Genomic DNA, 21452 nt, shown 5'->3' on the forward strand with positions numbered 1-21452 from the left:
GTACTCTTACAATGGCCTCTGACTGCTAGCTCCCCTCGCTTTACTGAAGGACGAGTAATAGCAAAAGGAACCACCCCTCCATTGCTGTCCCGTAGGACGAAAATAGTGTGAAACGAGACAAGGCACATATGGAGTTGGCCGCCTGAAGCGCCATACCCCCCGAAGAAAACACTTTCTTCGCCCAGCCGTCAAAACGTTTGTCGTACCTATCCGGAGGGATGGTAGGATACGATGCCTACTTTGCCGGGGCCGTAGCCGCCTGCAACACCAAACTCTCCGGAGTGGGGTGCCTAGACAAGTAGCAGGGGTCGCTACTGCCTGGACGGTATTTTCACGACAAAGACTTGCCCACTGCCGGAAGACTCTCCGGAGCAGTCCAAGCCGCTGCCACCCTTCTCTGCAGAGCCTTGTGAAAAAGGCAAAACCGGGTCAGTGGGTGGACCGAGGACCGAGAACCAGGCCGCCATCAGAGCCTTCATCACCCTCTGAAATGTACTCCAGGCGGGGAGAGGAAGACCTCTGCGGACCAAAGCAGTGCCGGACCTTAGCCATAGCCTTTCTAAGGGCAAACCCCGTGCCACGGGGCCCCTCCGACACCACCGCCTCAAAAGGCGTCGAGGGCACCGAACGAGTCGGCGCCAGCGTCGACAGAAAAGGCGCCGACGTCAAGCGAATCGACGTCAGCTGCAGCGCCGCCAGCATCGACGGCGTCGACACAGTCCTCGAAGCCGGAGCTCCGAGCGGGTCTCTCGACAACCTGGGCGCTGACGACCCCCTCGGAGGCAGAGCCTCGAGAGAAATAGTCGACGACCTCGGCGCCACAGGCGTCGACGTCTTCTTAGAAGACGGCACAGGATCATGCGGCCTCGAGCACGTCAAGGACCGGGACATGGAACAGGCATGGCGAGAACGGCTTCCCTTGTCCGAGCGGGACCTCTCCCGCGAGCCGTGCCGACCACCCGAGCCCGAAGGCGTACGGGCGGTGTCTCTCGACCGGTGCCGACCGACCCCACTCGGAGGCGCAGACGGACCGGTGCCCTGCGATTCCAGAATCGCTAGCATCTGCTTGCCGAAGGAAGCCCATTACTCCGGTGTCACTTGCATGGAGGGATAAGCGACCCGCCGACAGGCGGAGTCCTCGGAAGAGGACGGGGAAGGCGACCTATGCCGGCGCTTCCTGGAATGCCTAGAAGAGGCGGAGGAGTGGCGAGACAGACTCCTGGAAGGAGACCCCACCGGACTTCCGACGATGACGCAGAGAGTCACCCCTCGAGTCATCGGTCGAAAGCCCTGCAGACCTCGACTTCCGGGGCTTAGACACCCGGCCTACCGACAGCTTCTTCTTGCGTTCCCGCAAGGCCTTCGCAGTGAGCGACTGGCAGTCGACAGTCCGTATCGTGGGCCTCCCCAAGGCACCAGAGGCAGGTGTCGTGCGAGTCCGTGACCGACATCTTCGACCCACAGTCCCCGCAGTTCTTGAAGCCCGGATGCGGGGTTGAAGACGAGAAAGACATCGCCACGAACAGGTCTTCACAACAAACCGAACAGGTTCAGCGAACCGAGAATAGAAAACAGCAAATCCGAGTCGAGGCGTACCGAGATTCACGAAGCGAACAAGTTGGTGGAAAAAACGGAACTGAGGCTATGGCGTTGTGCGTTCTACTTATCACATCGGGTGACGTCGGCCGTCGGAGGAGGTCCTCGGGGACGGCGCATCGACGCAGGACGCAGACGCCAAAGATTTTCCGAAGCAGCACAGCTGTGGACATTACCCGTCGGATATGGAATACGTCGGAGGACCCAATCCCCTCGAAGGGCCTATATGAGCTGCATCTTTCCTAGGGCTTGTCCGGCTTGGGTATCACTATTATTGTTGCTTCTCGCAGATCTGGTGGGAGAATGCCCTCTTCTAGCGCATGTTGGTACATTTGGAGTAGTTGGGGGGCCACCACATTGGTCCCCACCTTTCGCCATAGCTCAACTGGGAAGCCGTTAGGTCCTGGGGATTTACCGGATCGGAGGCTCGACATGGCACTTAGTATCTCCTCTTCTGTCCCTCAGTGTTCTGAGAGCGTCGCTACTACCACTATGTGATGCCATGGGTGCTCGTGATAGTCACTGCCTGTGTTGCCACTGCCGGTGTTATACGCCAGCTGCAGATACGCCCGTAGGCGAACTCTGTCTTATCTAGCCTTATCATCCTATGCGTTTGACGGGTCCTGTCTGTAACTAAACTTAAATCCCCAACCCCCCCTCCCCATACTCCTCCCAACCAGAAGCATCGGTCGCCCGAACAAAAAACCACTGGTGTCAATTGGACACCTTACATGCTTTTAACTTAACTTCAAGTACAGGTAGCCTCCCCCGTCTTGGATCCCAGGGGCAGAGCGCCCTCTTGGGGGGGGGGGGTGTCTAGGGGGGAACCACCACGAATATTACCCGTGGAGGGGGCTCTCCTTGCGTCGTGGTCTTGGGGCATAACACGACTGCATCAGGTAAGTGTGTGTAGCCTACTGTTGCGAATGTGCGTGTAGACAGAGTAAAACAGTTCCTTCCCCTGTTGTCGCGGGGGGGTGGGGGGTGGTCGACCAGTCTCCGTCTATGTTTTGTTCAGCCCAGCGCCAAGCCTCCTTGGAATCATTGAAGTGGACTGTTGTCCCTTTATGGTAAATATTGAGTTGCGCAGGGAAGAGCAGGCCATACTTCGCCCCCATTGTTTACAGTTGTTTTTTGAGGTGGTCGAAGGAATGTGTCGCCTTTTGCACTTCCCTGGTGTAGTCGGGGAAAAAAAGGTAATTTTGGAACCGTTGAATGCGACAGCGCCTTTTGCGCACACATGTTGCAGCAGGGCATCGCGATCCCTGTAATTTAAGAATTTTGCAATTATCGTGCGTGGAGGTGCACCGGGTGGAGGTCTGCCCGTGGGCACTCTGTGTGCCCTCTCAATGGAGAAGAACTTGGAGAAGGCGTCTGGCTCATACAGATCAGTCAGCCATTTTTCTATAAAAAGCTCCATGAAGGGGCCTTCGGCCTTCTCAGGTATACCGAGTATACGCACGTTGTTACGCCTTGATCTGCCCTCTCCATCTTCAATTCTGTCCTCCAGTACCTTCAGTTTGGTGGTTACGTTTTGGAGCTGCTGTTGCATATTATGCATTCTATCCTCTGTGTTGGATATGCGATGTTCCGCTTCCCCGGTGAGTGCTGTTAGCTTTTTTTTTTCGTGTCGGAGGAGGGATACAATCATGCTTATCCCGTCCATTTTCTGCTCCATTGATGTGCAGGAATCGGCTATCACGGCCATAATGTCCTTCCATGAAATTCCCTGGTCCGTGATTGCGGATGGGGGTCTGCCGCCAGGGGCGGTTGGATGGTATTCTGATCCATCCTGCTTTGTGTGGGAGGTTTCCTTGCCTTGTCTTTCCCCATGGTTCCGATATCACTAGCTGCATATGGGGCTACGTGCTTGGCCTGTCTTGCACGCAGTCACCTCCTGGAGCAGAGCTCGGTGGAGGTGGCGGGGGGTGACACTCGCCCACGCCGCCCAGCCGCTCCGGCACCTCTACCCGTCCGTGGCTCACAGGTTTTCCTCACACGCTGGGTCGCACGGGAAGGGTGCCCCTCGTTCTCGAGAAGCAGTGCTGTCGGCGGGGGTCGCGGAGTCCCACGCGGGTGGATACGCGCTCCGCTCTCACTTCCGCACTGGTCCGCTATAGTCCAGCTGTTGGGAGGGACACCGCCCCGCCGGGACCACTCTCTTCCTCCGATGTCGACTGCGGAACAGTAACAGGCTGGATTCCGATGCCGCACGGACTCACTTCAGGGCGTTCGTCCGTGCGCGCTGGCGGCCATTTTGGAAGCTGGATGTTGATCGCCTCGAAACTTCTCGTGGTAGTATTTCTTGGAATCGGCTGCGGTTTACTCTGCGCCTCGTTTGTGCCCAAGGGTATCCGACACCCTACGGGGTTGTTATCAGCTCTTATGTCGTCAAATTTCAGGCTATTTTATCAGGATATTTGCAGCGGGAGCCGAGGAGACATACATCTTTCTCATCCCGCAGCTAGCCACGCCCCCCCTGACCCTACGTTTTGATTCTATTTTTTCTACAAAGATATCTAAAACATTATGCAAGACATTTACGTACCTGCAAGAAGTGCTTCAGCTCACCTTGACCTTTGCTAACTTGCCATTGGCTGGCCTGGCTCCCTGAATGACTGCTCTCTTCTGCTTATGTGTTTTGTCTTCCTTCCAGAAAAGGAGTTAACTGACTTTGCATTTTTTTTTTTTTTTTTTTTTTAAGTAGTTACTTGGTTGAGAATAAATGTGTGAACACTTGTCTTATTCAAAAACTTCTTTTCTTTAGCACTCCCCTCAAGTATATTCTAAATGCAACAATAAGATATTAATGTCCCCAGCACCCTAGCTATTGAAGTCATCTCAGGGTGTAGGGGTGATGCTGGAAATGCATCGGAGGGACAGGGCCTCCGTATCCTTGTCCTTTACTGCTTTTCATTGTGTGTTCTGTCGTGTTTTCCGTGCAGGAGTTCATGTGGGACTCCTGGCGGTGCAGCTCTCTTTCTTTTGGTTTGGTGAACGGACCCGTGGGATACCCCTATGGCACCCATGGGTGGGGGTACAACCCTGTGCCCCTAGTGTATGTTTTTGGGCACCTGTGGGTGGCTCAAAGAGCAGGGTATGGGCTGGTGGCAGCTCCATGCTGAATTTGACAGGTGCACGGCGTATCCTCCATTTTGGGGATACCGCGGCCCTGCCATTGGGATCAGTTGATTTCTGATGGAAAACAAGATGGCCCCGGTGGCCTCTTGCTTTCTAGTACCCATTATCTTGTTTTCCCAAAGTCCTGGGAAGCCCTGACTCTGTCTCTTCCCCCTGACTGGCTGTTGGATGGAAGTGCCATGTATGGTGTTGTTGTGAAGGCCCGGCCAGACTAGCTGGAGCCTTCCCGGTGATGTATGCTGTGGGTGAATGAGGGTGGGACCTGGGTGAATAGAGTGTGTGAAGAATATGCATTCTGTGTTGTGGGTGTCTAGTATCTGGTGGTTGACACAATGACTGAGACAACCCTGCCCGAAACCGGCATGAATGCAGCTTGGAGTGTTAAATGGCTCGGTACTTGTCCCAATACACAACTTCTTGTGAGTGTCTGGAGAGAAGTGAATGGCCTGAATACCTTGTGTGCCCGATTGGCTGCCTGCCTGCATGAATGCCCGTAGTCGTGATTGGATGCTTGAGTGTGACCCAGCGGAATGAATGGGAGATCAACAGTATATCTGGGGACCTCTCACTGCTAGGAATCGTGTTCAGAAGCTGAAGTCCACTATGACGAGTAACTGGATTAACTGACGCTTGAAGCCCTGCTGGACCAGAAGAATTGCTGTTGCTCTCCTTCACAATCTGAAAGCTGCTGTGCCTCCAAGGACTGACCCAGAGAGGACCTGGTAAGGCGCCCTCTTCCCGAGCTACGAGGGACCATCGTGCACAGCTGATCTTTGCCAACGCTCCCTGGTAGACAGACCTACGACAGGCTGCCGACCCGATATGGGGACTGCTGCGGAACTCCAAGGAGAAGCACTCGGACTGTTGTCCGCCACTGTCGACGACCGCCGTCGCCGACCGGAGCCGCCGTGCTCCCGTTTGCCTAAGAACTTCATTGATCGGACGCTCTCGTCTGCATCGTCATCCGCTTGTCTCCTGCTGGAGCAGGCCTGACCATCGATGCGCCGAGGAGCATCCACCGGTGGGTTTCCAGCCACCTACAGTCCGCAGAGACGCAGACGACTCGACGCCCTTGCTGGGCCACAGTTCTTCGTCATCTCTTTGCAGTCCAGAACTATTGTCACCGAGGTGCCCCGCACGCCTCTTCCTTGCAGGACGTCAATGCTCTTGCAGGACGAGCACCGCTAGGAACGAAGCGGCCACTTCCCTGCCATAGTTCACCCTGTTCACCGTCGGACATTCGACGACCCGTGACTCCTGCCTTAAAGGGAAGGCACTCAAGAAGGGCCGTCGATTCCCCGACACCGAACGCCAAGTTCGCCGACACCTCTCGACGATCAGTGGCTCCGGCTTGAAAGGGAGGCACTCAAGAAGGATTGGTCGACGCATCGTCGGAGAACTCTACTCCACCAGGTACATTGGGGGGGTAAAACCTTAATAGGAAGAAGTAAGACTATCGGACAATATATGGACTGGGCTTGTGCTATATATCTTTATTTACAGGTTGCCCAGGTGGGGGGGGGGGGGATCTCCACACAGAACTGTGTCTAGGTAACGGGGCCAGCATTCTGCATATTGTTTCAGCCATCTTACGTTCCTGCCTATCTCTATTGCTGGTTTACTCGTTATTGATCTGTGTGACATTTTAACCGTACAGTTGATGCACTTTAATGAGATTTGATAACATTGGTGGTACCACTCTAGACGTGTATATATTTATCATTATTGACTTCCAAGTACGAAGTGCGTTATTGTGATTGTGTACATACCTTTGAATATTAATTATATAAAGACTGTTTTCAGTAATACAGTGTGTGGACATTCCTTTGTGGGGGTTCGGGGACTACACTGTACTTAAGAACCAGCCAGCATCTAGAGAGCGGAAGTGCAGACACCCCCTACCGGTCTTTAAAGTAGGTAGTTTCTGTGAGCCATCCCAAATGAGTATTTGCTGATTTAGGAGACCAAGTGTGTATTTTTTTTAAAGTGTATTCTTAAATTGTTTTATATTGCTCCCTTCTGAAGAAGGCTTATTCAAACTGACTGTTAAATTAATAATTGTTTGATCAATAAACCTTGTGTGTTAAGAGTTTATTTGAATACTTGCCACTGTGAATCTCTGTGCAACTCCCCTACAGCTCACATTGACCCCTCTTGAGATAAACCTGGCTACCGGACCACACTACCAACCTGTGTAGTACAGACTTATACCAAAGGTTGGGTTCCCATTGCCAGGAGGTCAGGTTTGTTGTAGTGCACTCAAAAGAAAAAACTGCATACAATCTTGCCTAACAGGTATCATCTAATTTAGAGAAACTAAGAGTACGTTTTGAAGTGTATGTATTGCTCCCTTATGAAGAAGGCTTATACAACTGACTAAAATAAATTAATAATTGTTTTTATCAAGAAACCTTGAGTGTAAGTGTTTATTTGAATAACTGCTACTGTGAAACTCTGTCACAACATTACTGCTCACATTGACCCATCTTCAGATAAGCCTGTCTGAACTACACAGGCTGGTCGTGTGGCTGAGCAGACTTATACTAAAGGTTGGGCCCCGATTGCCAGGAGGTCAAGGTTATTGTAGTGCACCCAAAGGGTACTGCATACAATCTTGCTTAACAAAAAGAAACCACACAATCTATAATCCTGTACAACAGCACATAGCAGACAACAACCGAAAATCACATTTATGTTCAGTGAACAGCGTTTCAGAACTGAAGCTACCAACAGCACATAACCTCTTTTCCCACTCCTACTAACCACCCCCTTGCATTACAGGTCTGCCAGAGCTCCAGCAGACCACACAAGGGGCATCAGTGCGCTGTATGGTTAACAGTGTTCCCCTACACTGATCGCCATAGCCGTGCTTCCAATACAAATGAGCTTAGCACATTAAGTGGGGCAAAAGGTTCACCTGGCACCAAAAGTCAGGAACGGCTCAACACCATAAGTAGGGTATGCCACTGAGGTCTATATGGGGGCAAGAGGTAGCAGCAAAAAGAAAAATCTTTACCAACAGCATTGAAACCCATGTACGTCACAGTAACGTGTCCAAATACAACTCACCACGCTCAATGGTCTCAAATTCCTTCTCTTCTCCGGTCATCCTGGGAATCCGAGCACAAAAATCATTGAGACTTGTGGCTACAGCATACACCTGTGAGAGACAAATACACGCTTTTTGTAAATATACCAAAGAATGACAATGTTCTTACTCAAGGATTACATACACTACAGAATTAATGGCCCCCATTCATGTCCATGTTAAAACACTGCATCTTATACACTGTAGCACAGGGGCACCTGTTGGGTAAGATTTTCACAGAACTGGTAAATCTTCCTGACCTGGGTCAACCCCAGAACTTTTTGCTTTATTAGTGGGATATTTCTCCTTAATACCTCAGTGAGTGGGAAACTTTCCACACTCACAGAATATTTTACTCTTTTTGTGGGTGTCATTTTTTTGACTCTCCATAGTGTCTTTTTAAAGTTATCCTCTAACAACTTATTGTCAACAAGTGCATGTTGTTGCTGGGTTGTCCTAGGGGCTCCCCTTTTAATTTTCCTTTGATAACCTTGAGAGAACTACAGTTCCCAAGGGTAGAAAGGATCTTTGGATCCCTTTTACATTTTTATTCTGTGAAGCCAGCACATCCTCACCTTATGTGGAGTGCTGGGGAGATTCAATGTATCTCCTTTCAACCTAAAACTAACAATTCTGTTACAGGGACAAGCTTACCTTCAGGCTGTTTTCACAGCTACAGGAAAAACCCAAGGGTGCTCATTTTACCAAAATGGCACTCCGTCTTCTTTTTTCCCCATTTTAGTGTTTATCGTTTCTTGTTCCTTCCCGTTAGGCAGAATTGTATGCAGTACCCTCTGGGACCACCACATACAATTAGGACTACAGGTGTAGGCAAAAACCGACCTTTGGTAGAAGTCTGTACTATGCAGTTTTGTGGTAGCGAGCTGAGCAGCCAGTCTTATCTCAAGAGGGAATGCGAGCAGTACAAGAAGTTACATAGGCATTACAATCACAGTGGTTCAAGTAGACACTTGCAATCAAGTTTTCTTTGTAAAACACATCCATTTATTACACAATCATTTAAAAAACATTCACTAGAAAGAGGCAACATTATACACAAATATACTTCAACACAAAACCAATAATCTTCTGAACAATTTAAGCTCCCCTGAAATAGGAGCCAAAGGGCATTTCAGTCACTTTGAATGGGAAGGTAAAGGCACAAGTTAATAGAATAGATCACAAATACTTTTAGGCAGTGCAAATAGTTATAGTTCACTAGAGGACTCGATTTAGTTCAATAGGCAAATGTCAAAGTCAATGGACTAGTGTCTTGGATATGAAAGAGCAGTTCTTGAAGTAAACGGTAAAGTCTTTGCCAAAGTTCTAAAAAGTAGTTTGTACAAAAAAGAATATGTTGGGTCACAAGCAGATTAGGCCTGTAAATTGGGAAAGTTCCACAAACTTTCACCTCGAGAGAAGCATTCTCTCAATCGGGTTGGCACAGTACCTTAGTATGAAGCAAGAGATGCAGCTGAAGACGTTGGAAAACACGGACAAAATGGGAGTCACTTCAGTTCCAGTAGCTGTAATTGGTTGTAGGTCATTTGGTCGAAAATAAATGGTCGACAGGACAAATGGTTGAATTTTTTTTTTTGGGGGGGGTTCCCCGGGCCAACCCCCTTTTTTTCGCTAAAAACCCCTTTTTTCCCTAAACGAAAACCTAAAATATATATGACAATGCATTACTTACCGTAAAAGCATTTCTGATGGTTGTATCTGCTCAGATTCACATGCTGTGCATAGGTCCGACATCCAGTGGTCACTGCGGAGTATTGCATTTTGTTGACCTGTCGACCAAATTGTGTCGACCAATTGTCCTGTCGACCATTTGTCCCGTCGACGATTTGACCGGAAACAGCTGTAATTCAAGCACACAAGCTGGTGTCTTTTCCCCTGGTTAATTCTAACTAGCTTCGAGAATGGTATCCAGGTGGCTTAAGAGTTGATTGGCCCCACCAACTCAAAAGAAAGAAGTTGTCCTTGAAGGGGCTTCTCTGTCGAGATGAACTTGGTAATTCAGGCCTGCCGCAGGGCTTCACCGGGCAAACAAATGGTCCAGGAGTTGTAGCAGCCGTCAGCTTCCAGCTCATCTTCGGTTCTTTCGTTCCAGTGGTCAACTCCAATTTCCAGTCCAAGAGACTGGCCTTTCAAACAGTTCTCTCCCATTCATTCCAGCCTGGCTGCCACTCACCCAGCAGGGTGGCTGTCCTTGCCAGACAGTCAGCCGGCCAATCACGCAAGAGTGCATTTGGGTCTCCTAGGAGACTAAGCACAGGGAGTTTCTGGCACCTCCCTCACTTTCTGCCAACCCCAGACACTCGGGCGCCAGAGGCGGTCAGTCCTGAAGCCCGCCAAAGGCGATAAAGGGACCAAACCTGGTTTGGCGTGCAGAGACAAACTCTAGAAGGACCTTTCCAAAAAGAAATGGCTAAAAAAGAAGACCGGGATCTGTTTAAACAAAAGGGGTCTCAGACGCCATCTTGAAAAACATGTAAGATATTCGTGTACCCTGCACCCTTATTACTAAAAGTTACCTGTGATTGTAGTTTGTGTTTGTGGACCATTGCAATAGGGTCTTATCCGATTCAGAAACTTCGAGTGTACAGTACTGAAGTATATTTATGTGCGATTATATATAGTGCCTCCTTCAAGTGAATTTTTTATAAATGATAAATAAGTGTTTCATCAAGAAATCTTGAGTGTAAGAGTCTATTTGAACACTTGTGACTGTAGACCTCTGTGGAACATCATTAGTGCTCACATTTCCCCTCTTGAGATAAGCCTGGCTGCTCAGCCCCGCTACCAAAACTGTGTAGTACAGACTTCTCCCAAAGGTTGGTTTTGCTTGCACCTGTAGTCATAGTTGTTTGTAGTGTTCCCAGAGGGTACTGCATTCAAACTTTGCCTAACACTGGTGGCAGGCTGTTAGGCAGAAGCCTGTGCAGTTCCCTTAGGGAACACTGCAAAAGATTTAAGACTACAGGTGTTGGCAGTAAACCCACTTGGTAGCCGTCTGTACCACCCAGATTTATCTGGTAGCTGTGGCTGAGCAGTCAGACTTCCCTCAAGAAGAGTTAGGCAGTATGCAAAGTGTACTCAATAGGCACTCAGATACAATAATACAAGCAAACACTGACCAGAGCTTTGGTATCAAAGTATATAATTATTTATTTAAAAAAACACAGTTGAAACACTCCAGCACTCTTATTGTAAAATATTCTAAACACAGTTACTATTATGATATATACACCCCTTTTTCCTTATTAGATAAATCACAGTAAAACACCACTTATTTTCATACAGAGCCGAGTGCTTAAATAGATTGCACTCTAATAAGTTTGTGAGAAAGGGAGGGAAAAAGACAGAAGATGAAGAGGTACACCAATCTATGATCCAGGAACATTGTTAGCAAGGCAGAGAGCAAAAAGTCACTGGTGAGCCAAAGTCCAAAGGCTGGGCCCACTCTTAGAGGGAGCAGAACACAAATGTGCCCAAGATCACACAGTTACACTAGGCTTAGAAAGTCTTGCAGAGGGTTCAAGAAGAGTTTAGAGAGGCTTAGAAAAGTTTAGCCAAGGTGTCCCAGGCTAGCCCAGGTTCGAAAGCCGGGGGCTAAATCTACCCCGTACAGTCGGTAGCAAGGGAAGCCAGGCAGGACACAGTATCTTAAGTGGGAAGGATCCTCCAGCGGTGGCAGTTGTTCCTGGTACTGGTTGCAAGTTGCAGCGTCGTCCAGGGGAAGAGAAGATCTCGACTTGGAGGAAAGATGAAGGTCGTTGCACTACCAGGGAAGAAACCAGCCGCAGAGTTTTCCGGTTAAAGGTGGTACCTTGGTTTCGCGGTCGTGGTAAAACGTGGTATCCCGGTTGCCGGGGTGCTTGGCATGGGCAAGGCAGCCACGAGGTAAGTCGGGAAAACAAAAAGACGGTGAAACTCGTTATCCCCACCAGTCAAAGGAAGAAGACTCTCCGGCGGGAAATCTCTGTCGTTGGGAAAAGTGGTGAGGCAGTCCAGCAGGGCTCCACCGGTGGTGGTGTCGTGGCAGGTCGGCTCAGCTTCTCCCTCGTCGGATTCTTAGGTCCTGTGGCGACTTCTGAAGTTCCAGTCCCCAAAGCCCTGCTTTTATGCAGCAAACCCCCATTCACTCAGCCTAGCTGTCACTCAAACAAAACAGAACTCTTCTTTACTAAGGTACTGTAAAACAAGTCCAAGAGAACTCACCTCTTACTTTAGAAGCGCTTGTAACTTCCACAACTCACAAGTCCAATTAGCTTGTGGCCCTACAAGACTCCTATGAACTTGTGCAAAGACGTTTCCATCACTTACCAGAAGTGCTTTATCCTATCCATTGACTTTGGCTTAGCCTATTGAATGACTTCTAATGAACTCCCTTTGCCTTTTACCAAATTTTAAGGAGTATTCTGAATGCCAACAGTAAGATATTAATGTCCCCAGCACCCTTGTTACTGAGGTCACCTGTGGGAGTAGGTTGTGTCTGTGGGCCATCCCAAAAGGGTCTCGTCTCATCCAGCAACTCAGAGTGTACAGTATTGAAATATATTTGCGTGTTACTATTCTATTGCCCCCTTCTGAAGAAGGCTTATTCTAACTGACTGATAGATCATTAATTGTTTATGCAAGAAATCTTGAGTGTAAGTTTATTTGAATACATGTTACTGTGAATCTTTGTGCAACTCCACTACAGATCACATTTCCCCTCTTGAGAAGCCTGGCTGCTCAACACGCTACCAAAACTGTGTAGTACAAGCTTATACCAAAGGTTGGGTTCCTACTGCCAGGTCAGAGTTGTAGTGCACCCAAAGGGTACTGCATACAATCTTGCTCAACACGGGGCCATTTTGACAAAATGGGCACCCCTGGGTGTCTTACTGCAGCTTCAATGGCAGCCCGCTGTGAAAGCACACAATGGTAGTTAAAAGCAAACCACTGCCACCAGCTATTAATTGTAGAAAGGGTAACATAAAAATTCTATATGAGAAACTAGACAAAGGGGATACTAAGTAACCTCTCCAGCACTATACTGTAAGATAGTGTGTGCGGGCTCTAGAAAAGTTATAAAATTTAAGTAAAATCAATTTCATTTCACTGTTCTTTGAAAACGTAGTTTCACGAAGAGAAGGTATTTAAACCTTTGGGAAATCTAAGAGAATTCCCTGTGTCACTGCACTGAGGGTGCTGTGTGTCACATTGTAAAGATGATGCCTATGGAGTTTATCAGACTCCAAAGTCAAAAGAAACAGAGTCCAAATCACTGAAAAATGCATGAGAGAGTGGGGAAAAAGGTCACGCTCCAGATTAGAAATTAATAATCCTAAAGTCCAGCAAAAAGAGCTTGGGGTCTTGAAGGTAGAAGGGAATTAGCACATTTCTGAGAATTCTCCCCAACAATAGCCATAGTGTGTGCCACCTTGACCGTCGTCGCAGCCGAGTAGATGACCTTTTTACCCACGGCGTCCAACTTCTTCCCTTCGCTGTCCGGGGGAATGAGTCCACGCAGCCACCGAGACCAGAGTCCAGTGATGGCTGTGACCGCAGACCCTTGGGGGCAGACTCAGGCACCCAGTATTTCTTCTCCAGGCGGTCTCTTTTCGCCAGTGCTGATGCAGGGTTTTGCAGCAGCAGCAGGCCCCCATCCCAGATGTTGTTCAAGTGGGACAGCGACAGGGTGGTCTTCCTCTTCACCTCCGGGAGCTGATAAAGGAAGCCCTCCTTCGTCTGCTCCGGCGCGAGCTGAAAGAGTTCCGATGCCGGGCGGCCTTGGATTGTAAAGGAGCCCACTTCGTCCGAGGGAGAAGCACTTGGAGGCAGAGAAATAATGTTGGTGTCCCTGTATCCCTAGGGGGACTCACGTGTCGCGGCTGGTGGGCAGCCTCGGGGGCTCCTTACTTTTCTTCGGTGGTGGTGGCCCTGATGCCGTCGACATCCTCTTCTGTATCTCTGACACAAGCTTGTGTAGAGTCGAAAGAATGTCCTGAGAAAAATGCATGCAGGGCTGCTGGAGTAGCAGGCTCGCTGGGCCCAGCACCTATGTAGTCCCTGCAATCTGAGTCGTCGTCACCTCTGGGGCCGACCAATTCCTTGACGTTCTGATCGGCATCCCCAACGTCTTCCGGGATCGTCCATGTCCCCTTTGTCGGAAAAAGAAATATCCATGCCCTGGAGCTCCTTCAGCCCCCCCCCCCCCCCCAAACCCTCTCCTTTTGGAGTCCTGAGGGGTCAGTCTCAGGGCCAGCATTCTCTTTTCCGGGGTCTTTTCCACTGGTTTGGCTGAAGCCTCCCACTTGGGAGGAAGGGCCACTGTGGCCGTCTTTGAGGCACCCTGGGCCGGAAAGGGCAGCCGCCACCAAACTCTATATTGAGGACGATTTAGCCTGGATCACCTGGGCCTTCACAGGTGTTTGGCAAGATTTTATGCAGTACACTATGGGTCCACTACAACAACCCTGACCTCCTGGCATTTGGAGCTCAACCTTTGGTATAAGTCTGTACTGCACAGGTTGGTAGCGTGTTCAGCAGCCAGGCTTATCTGAAGAGGGGCCAATGTGAGCTGTAGGGGAGTTACACAGAGATTCACAGTGACACGTATTCAAATTAACACTTACACACAAGGTTTCTTGATTAAACAATTATTAATTTATTTTAAAGTCAGTTAGAGTAAGCCTTCTTCAGAAGGGGGCAATATAAAGCAACACACACTCTTAGGTTTCGAAATCATCAAATACCCATTTGGGATGACACACAGGCAATACCTACACCCTCACGTGACTTCAATAGCTAGGGATCTGGGGCCATTAATATATCACTGTTGCATTTAGAATAGTCTTGAGGGGTGTCAAAGAAAAGAGGTTTCAGAATAAGATAAGTATTCTCACAATTATTCTCAAGCAGGTAAGTACTTTCAAAATAACCCCCCCAATGCCAAGTCAGTTAACATCTTCCTGGAAGGAATGCATAACACACGAGCAGAGGGAAATTAGTCATTCAGGGATCCAGGCCAGCCAATGTTAAGTTAACAAGACTCAAGGTGAACTGAAGCACTTTTTGCAGTTAAGTAAAAGTCTTGCACAATGTTTTCGAAGTCTTTGTAGAATATGAAGAAATCAAAGTAGGGCCACAAGCTGATTAGGCTTGTGGGGTAAAGAAGCTGATAGCAACTCTACAGATGCAACCAAAACAAGTCTCCACTGAGAACAAGCGAGTTTACACACCAAGGGACAAGTTCTCTTAGACTGTACAGTACCTTTAGGTTGAAGTAAAGTGCAGCAGATGGCTTCTGTTCCTGTGCAGCTCTTCAGAAACTGGTATTCCTCTCCCTGGCTATTTGGTGCCAGCAGCAACTGCAGTGTAATTTCAACCAGCTCTGAGACGATGCCCAGGTGGCTTGCTTTGGAGTGGATTGGTCCCACCAACTCAAAGGGAGAAGTAGTCCTTGCAGGAGCTTCTCTGTCGATACGAAACTGGAGTTTCAGCACAGCAGCAGGGCTTCACCGGGCAAACCAACGTACCAGGAGTTGCAGCAGGCGTCCTCTCCAAATTCTTGTTCGGATTGCTTCGTCCAGTGGTCGACTGCCTTCCAAGCCAAAAAGCCTCTCCTTTTATGCAGCTTGCTCCCGTTCATTCCAGCCTAGCTGTCAGTCACCCAGCACGGTGTGCTTGCCCGACAGCCAGTCGGCCAATCACCTTAGAGTGCATTACTGTCTCCTAGGAGACTAAGCACAGGGAGTTTCAGGCACCTCCCTTGTTTCCTGCCCCCCGCTAGGCACCCTGGAGCCAGAGGCGGGCTTCACTCATGAATCCCGCCAAAGGCAAAATGAACAAAGGGACCAAACCTGGTTTGGCGCGCAGAGTAAATCTCAAGAAGGACCCAGGGTAAAATCCCATAATGGTAGTAAAACGTAAACCACTGCCACCAGCCTATTAATGAGGAAAGGGTAACATAAAAAGGTTACATGAGAAGCTATGGAAAGGGGATACTGGGTAACCCTCCAGCACCCTATTGTAAGATAGTTACAAGTGAAAGTAAAGTCAATTTCACTTGACTGCACTGGGAAACAGTTTATCCCAGAGAAGGTATTTAAACCTTGGGAAATCTGAAAGACTTCCCTGTGTCACTGCACTGAAGGTGCTGTGTGACGCATTGTAAAACGATGATGCCTATGGAGTTTTTGAGACTCCACAACCAAAAGAAACAGTGTTCAAAATCACATTACAATACATGAGAGTTGGGGAAAAGGGTTTCACTCTCTCCAGGTTAAAAAAGTCCTCAAAATCCAGCAAAGTTGTTGGGGGTCTCCAAGGTAGAGGGAATTAGCACATCTCTGAGAATTGTTCCTAACACCTGCCCTGGAGAAGTCTCAGAAGGAGTGTTCCTGGTCGCGCAATCTCTGCACGGGTCAATGGGGTCTGCAGGAAGGTGGGCTAGGAGTGGGGAGGAAGGTGTCTGGGCCTGGGTGCAGGAAGCAAAGTCGTGGAAATGGCCACAAGGTAATCAGGCACTGACCAGAATGTGTAGCTCCTTCGATGCGGTTAAAAGAACCCCTTGAGCAGATTCTATAACAAACTACAAATGCAAAACATGTTACGAAAGGGACTTCCAGTGAGCTATTGTCAACACATGTCTTGAGTAGGCTTATGGATAAATCAGCACTGGAAGGACACTTGGTTAAAAACAATTGTCGAACCGTGCAAGACAAGGTCCAGAATGGCTCTAGCCTAAATAAATCCCTTGTGCATATACAGTAAAATGTCAATGGATGGGGTGCACAGACCAAGAGCCGCATTCACCTTGACATACACAGTACATCGTCACCCTCACCTTGGACTCCACATGATAGCACACATAGTGCACGGTACAGCGCAGCGGGATCTTCCGTACAGGCCAAGGTGCATCATACGACAGGTATGCAGGAAGCACACTAATCCGAAGTTCACCCTGAAAAGAGAAAGAATACAGCATCAGTTAGCATGGCATAGTTTAACGCAACTATTAATGAGGGCAAATCCCACCTATTGTAGGCAGGAATATAACCTTCATAAATATTTATTCTAGAGACTGGAGGGCTCCCTGGGAAGAGACTGGACGGGAGCTTGATGCAGAGCAGCAATACACTTAAAAAGGATGCGGGCTCATGCATGCTGCAATAGGACACGTTAGGGTAGATTTTCATTTCTATGCACAATCCCCTCCACACGAGAGACCCCCAGCACCTTTTGCTGGACTACTGTATTTTTGGTGTGTTCACCTGATTGGGAACCTTTTTCCACACTCACTCATCCTTTTTGGATACTTGGTATTTCTTTTCATACCTTTTCCTTGGAGTTATGTTTATATCCAAGTGTTATTGCATCTGGCTGAATTTTGCAACACACAGCACGTTCTGCACAGTGTTGCTGGGAGCCCTTTGTATTTTCTGTTCTCGGGGGATATATATATATGACAATGCATTACTTACCGTAAAAGCATTTCTGATGGTTGTATCTGCTTAGATTCACATGCTGTGCATAGGTCCGACATCCAGTGGTCACTGCGGAGTATTGCATTTTGTTTTTCGTAGTCGAAAAGGGACGTCGACAAGGCGTGTCTGAAACACTATCCCTATAGTGACGTGCGTTGTACCCACAATCCCTCACGCGTCGAGGTCCCTCTGTTTGTATTTTTCTGCCCTGAGGGAGCCTTCTAGACGTGAGTGAGTACAGAAAAGAGAGAGATATATAAGGAAGTCTATGTTCCTTCCATCCGAGCGGGGAGGAAGGGTGGGCGCATGTGAATCTAAGCAGATACAACCATCAGAAATGCTTTTACGGTAAGTAATGCATTGTCTTCTGATGTTTGTTAATCTGCTTAGAATCACATGCTGTCCATAGACTAGCGAGCAGTACCCGGAGTTGGCGGTGGGTTATGAGAAGGAACAGTAGAGAAAAGATGTCTTAATACTGCCTGTCCCACCTGGGAGTCAGATCTAGAGTGTGCATCTAGACAGTAGTGTTTTGTAAAGGTGTGCACAGAACTCCAGGTAGCCGCTTTGCAGATGGACTCAAGGGGAACATTTGCAATGAATGCTATGGACGCCCCCGTGCCTCGAGTAGAATGTGCTCTTGGCCTAAAGGGCAGTTCTCTCTTAGCAAGAGTATAGCAGAGAGTGATGCATTGAACAATCCATCTAGAAATAGTTGACTTTGAAACTGCATTCACTTCTCTTCCTGCTGCCACCGAGACGAAGAACTGATTAGTCTTCCTCAGTGGTCTGGTTCTTTCCATGTAGAACATGACCGCTCTGCGGACATCTAGTGTGTGCAGAGTCCTTTCTCCCAAGTTGGAAGGATTTTGAAAGAACGCTGGTAGTTCTATAGACTGGTTTACGTGGAATTTTGAGATGAATTTCGGAGCAAACCTTGGGTGAGTGCGTAGAACCACCTTATCTCTGTGAACTGTAACAAAGGGGTCTAGAACAGAAAGAGCCTGTAGTTCACTTACTCTCCTGATGGAGGTGATAGCTATTAGAAAAGCAGTCTTAAGAGTGAGGTCTTTAAGAGATGCTTTGTGCATGGGTTCAAATGGTGAGCCCATGAGTCTGGTAAGTACCACGTTAAGGTCCCATCCGGGAGCTGGGTCAGCTATCGGGGGGTGTATTCTCTTTACTCCCTCCATGAAGGCCTTTATAACGGGGATCTTCCACCACAACACTTTGAGTTGGGAAGTGGTATATGCAGAAAGTGCCGCTAGGTGGACTTTAATGGAATTGAACACTAGACCTGAATCCAATAAATGGGTCAGGTATAGAACAATATGTGTGGGAGAGCAGTCAATCGGGTTGATGCTCTTTCCTCTGCACCAGATGACAAATCTCTTCCACTTGCTAGAATAGCAGTGGCGAGTGTTAGGTTTTCTGGCTTCCCTGAGGATGTCCATGCATCTCTGCAGGAGCTGTAGATGTCCAAATTCTATGATCTCAGGAGCCAGGCTGCTAAGTTCATGTTCTGGGGGCATGGATGCAGAGTCCTGCCCTTGTCTTGTGACAGCATGTTGTACGGGCAGGGGAGTTTCACTGGGGGAGATAGGGACATCTCCATCAAGTGAGCGAACCATGGCTGTCGGGCCCACATTGGGGCCACCAGTATCATGGTTACTTGTTCCTGGTGCATCTTGTGCACCACCTTGTTGAGAAGGGGAGTCGGGGGGAAAAGCGTAAACAAATTTCCCTGACCATTGAATCGACAGACCGTTCCCCTTGGATTGGTTCTGGGGGTACCTGGAGGCGTAACTTTGGCATTGTGAGTTCTCCAGGGTTGCGAACAGGTCTATTTCTGGGAATCCCCATTTCGTGAAGACGTCAAAGACGATGTCTTCGTGCAGTCGCCATTCGTACTCTTGGGGCAGGGGGAAATCTCTGCTGAGTTTGTCTGCCAGCAGATTGAGTTCCCCTGGTACATGTTGTGACAGTAGGAACATATTTTGTTTGAGAGCCCACTTCCATATATTTTGGGCCAGTTTGGACAGTCCTGGAGAGTGGGTTCCCCCCTGCTTGTTGATGTAATACATGGCTGTGGTGCTGTCTGTAAGGACCATCGCTGTCCTGCCTTGTAGGTGTTCCTGGAAGGCTTTTAGCGCCTTGAACACCGCTAGTAGCTCCAGAAGATTGATGTGTTTGGATGCTACGTTCGGAGTCCACACTCCGTGAGCAGTCTGATGGGATAGGTGAGCCCTCCATCCTGTGAGGGATGCGTCTGTGGTTAGAGTGGCTTCCACTGCGGGTGTGGCAAGGGGTTTCCCTTTTCCCAGGTTTTCCTTTGTCCACCACCGTAGCGAGAGAACTAAGGCCTGCAAGACCACCACTAGTTCGTCCCATAGTCCGCTGGCCTGACACCACTGGCTGTTGAGCCACTCTTGCATTGGTCGCATGCGCAGGCGCGCGTGAGGTACCAAATAAATGCACAACACCATCATGCCTAGCAAGCGCATTGCTTTGCGTACCGTCACCTCTCGACCGGTCACATATTGAGGGATCTGAAAAAGCATGTTTTGGACCCTCTCTTTGGAGGGGAAGACGAGGCCGTCCTTTGTTTGAATTAGAGCCCCTAGGAATTGTTTGATTTGGCTGGGGTCTAGGCTGGACTTCTTTTCGTTGATGGTGAAGCCCAACTGGAACAAAAGGTCTACAGTCTTTTGGGTATTGGAGAAGCATGTTTCGTAAGAATCCCCTGTTATGAGCCAGTCGTCGAGGTAAGGGTAAACTGGGATGGACAACCTGCGCAGGTGGGCCGCTGCCACTGCCAGCACCTTCGTGAATACCCTTGGTGCTGATGCTATCCCGAAGGGTAGTACTCTGAACTGGTAGTGTTTGCCCTCTATCATGAACCGGAGGTATTTTCTGTGCGCTGGCAACATTAAAATATGAAAGTATGCATCTTTCATGTCCAATGTTGTCATGTAATCTCCCTGTGATAGCAGTGGGATCACTTCTTGTAAGGTCACCATACGAAACTTTTGGGGTTTGATAAACTTGTTCGCTGGGCGCAGATCTAATACAGGGCGCATGGTTAGATCCTTTTTGGGTACAAGGAAGTACACTGAATAAATACCTTCCGTTACCTGAGATAGAGGTACGACCTCTATGGCTCATTTTTCCAGCAGTAGTTGTACTTCTTGGAGAAGGATGGCAAGATGTTCCGGTGTCATGCGACGTCCCCTCGGGGGTTTGTCTGGAAATTGGTGGCAGGATACTGTTGCTGCTGGTTTTGTTGTTGGCGTTGGCCACGAAAAAAGCGTTTGTTGCCATAGCTGCGCCTGGTAGAGGGCTTAGAGATTTGGTCAAGAGTTTTGATAGTATAGAACTCTTTTTTTAGCCATCTCCAGAGCCTCATCCACCGCTTTCCCGAAGAGGTTTGAGTCTTCAACAGGTTTATTTATTAAAGACGCCTGTGTCTCCGGTTTGAACCCTGAGTTGCGCAGCCATACGTGGCGTTTTAGGAGTATTCCCTGAACCAGGGAACGTCCCGCTGTTTCTGCAGCATCCAGAGAGTTCTTTACAATACTCTGGTTGACCTGGGTTCCTTCGCCAATAGTTGTAAGCAGGCGTGTACGTAATGGTTCCGGCGCTTCTTTGGCGTCTTTGCGCAGTTTGGCCCACTGCGCGTCCGCATAGCTAGCGAGCAAAGAATTGTTGTTCGCAATTCTTGCCGAAAAAGCAGCCGAGGATGTAACTCTTTTTGCAAGGGCATATAACCGCTTGCCCTCCTTGTCAGGTGGTGCCTCACTGGTGGAAAGTGGTACCCCTGCCCTCTTTCTTGTATTGGTTACTACGAGGGAATCCGGAATGGAATGTCCCCTGATGTACAGCGGGTCTGAGGGTGAAGGAGTGAAAAGTTTTTCAATTCTAGGATTGACCCCTCTGATTAGTGCGGGTGTGGACAGCGAAGGGATGATTCTTCTCTTCACCGAAGCGAGGAGGGGAATGGTCTGACTGACCGGGGGTTTCTCCTTAATTACTCTTTCCACAAAGTCTAATTCAGGGGAGAGCTCCCCAGTGTCCAGTTCGAAATGTGCTGCTGCTCTGCGCAACAGGGCATTACATGTGGGCTGATCGTCAATGGGAGACGTGTTTCT

General features: G+C 48.8%; 1 protein-coding gene across 4 annotated transcripts in view; it reads right to left on the reverse strand.

Moving 5' to 3' along the window:
- The window catches only part of CPSF1 (cleavage and polyadenylation specific factor 1), a 777662-nt gene that overhangs the window by 207299 nt on the left and 548911 nt on the right, over positions 1 to 21452 (reverse strand). For all 4 annotated transcript variants that reach the window (XM_069621953.1, XM_069621950.1, XM_069621951.1 and 1 more), the window contains exons 27-28: positions 16665 to 16781; positions 7807 to 7897 (exon numbers count right to left, since the gene is read on the reverse strand). In XM_069621953.1, coding sequence (XP_069478054.1) covers positions 7807 to 7897; positions 16665 to 16781 — 208 coding nt within the window. The remainder of the gene's footprint in view (positions 1 to 7806; positions 7898 to 16664; positions 16782 to 21452) is intronic.

The sequence above is a fragment of the Ambystoma mexicanum genome, chromosome 5q (assembly GCF_040938575.1).
Source record: "Ambystoma mexicanum isolate Mex_15411 chromosome 5q, UKY_AmexF1_1, whole genome shotgun sequence".
NCBI lineage: Eukaryota > Metazoa > Chordata > Amphibia > Caudata > Ambystomatidae > Ambystoma > Ambystoma mexicanum.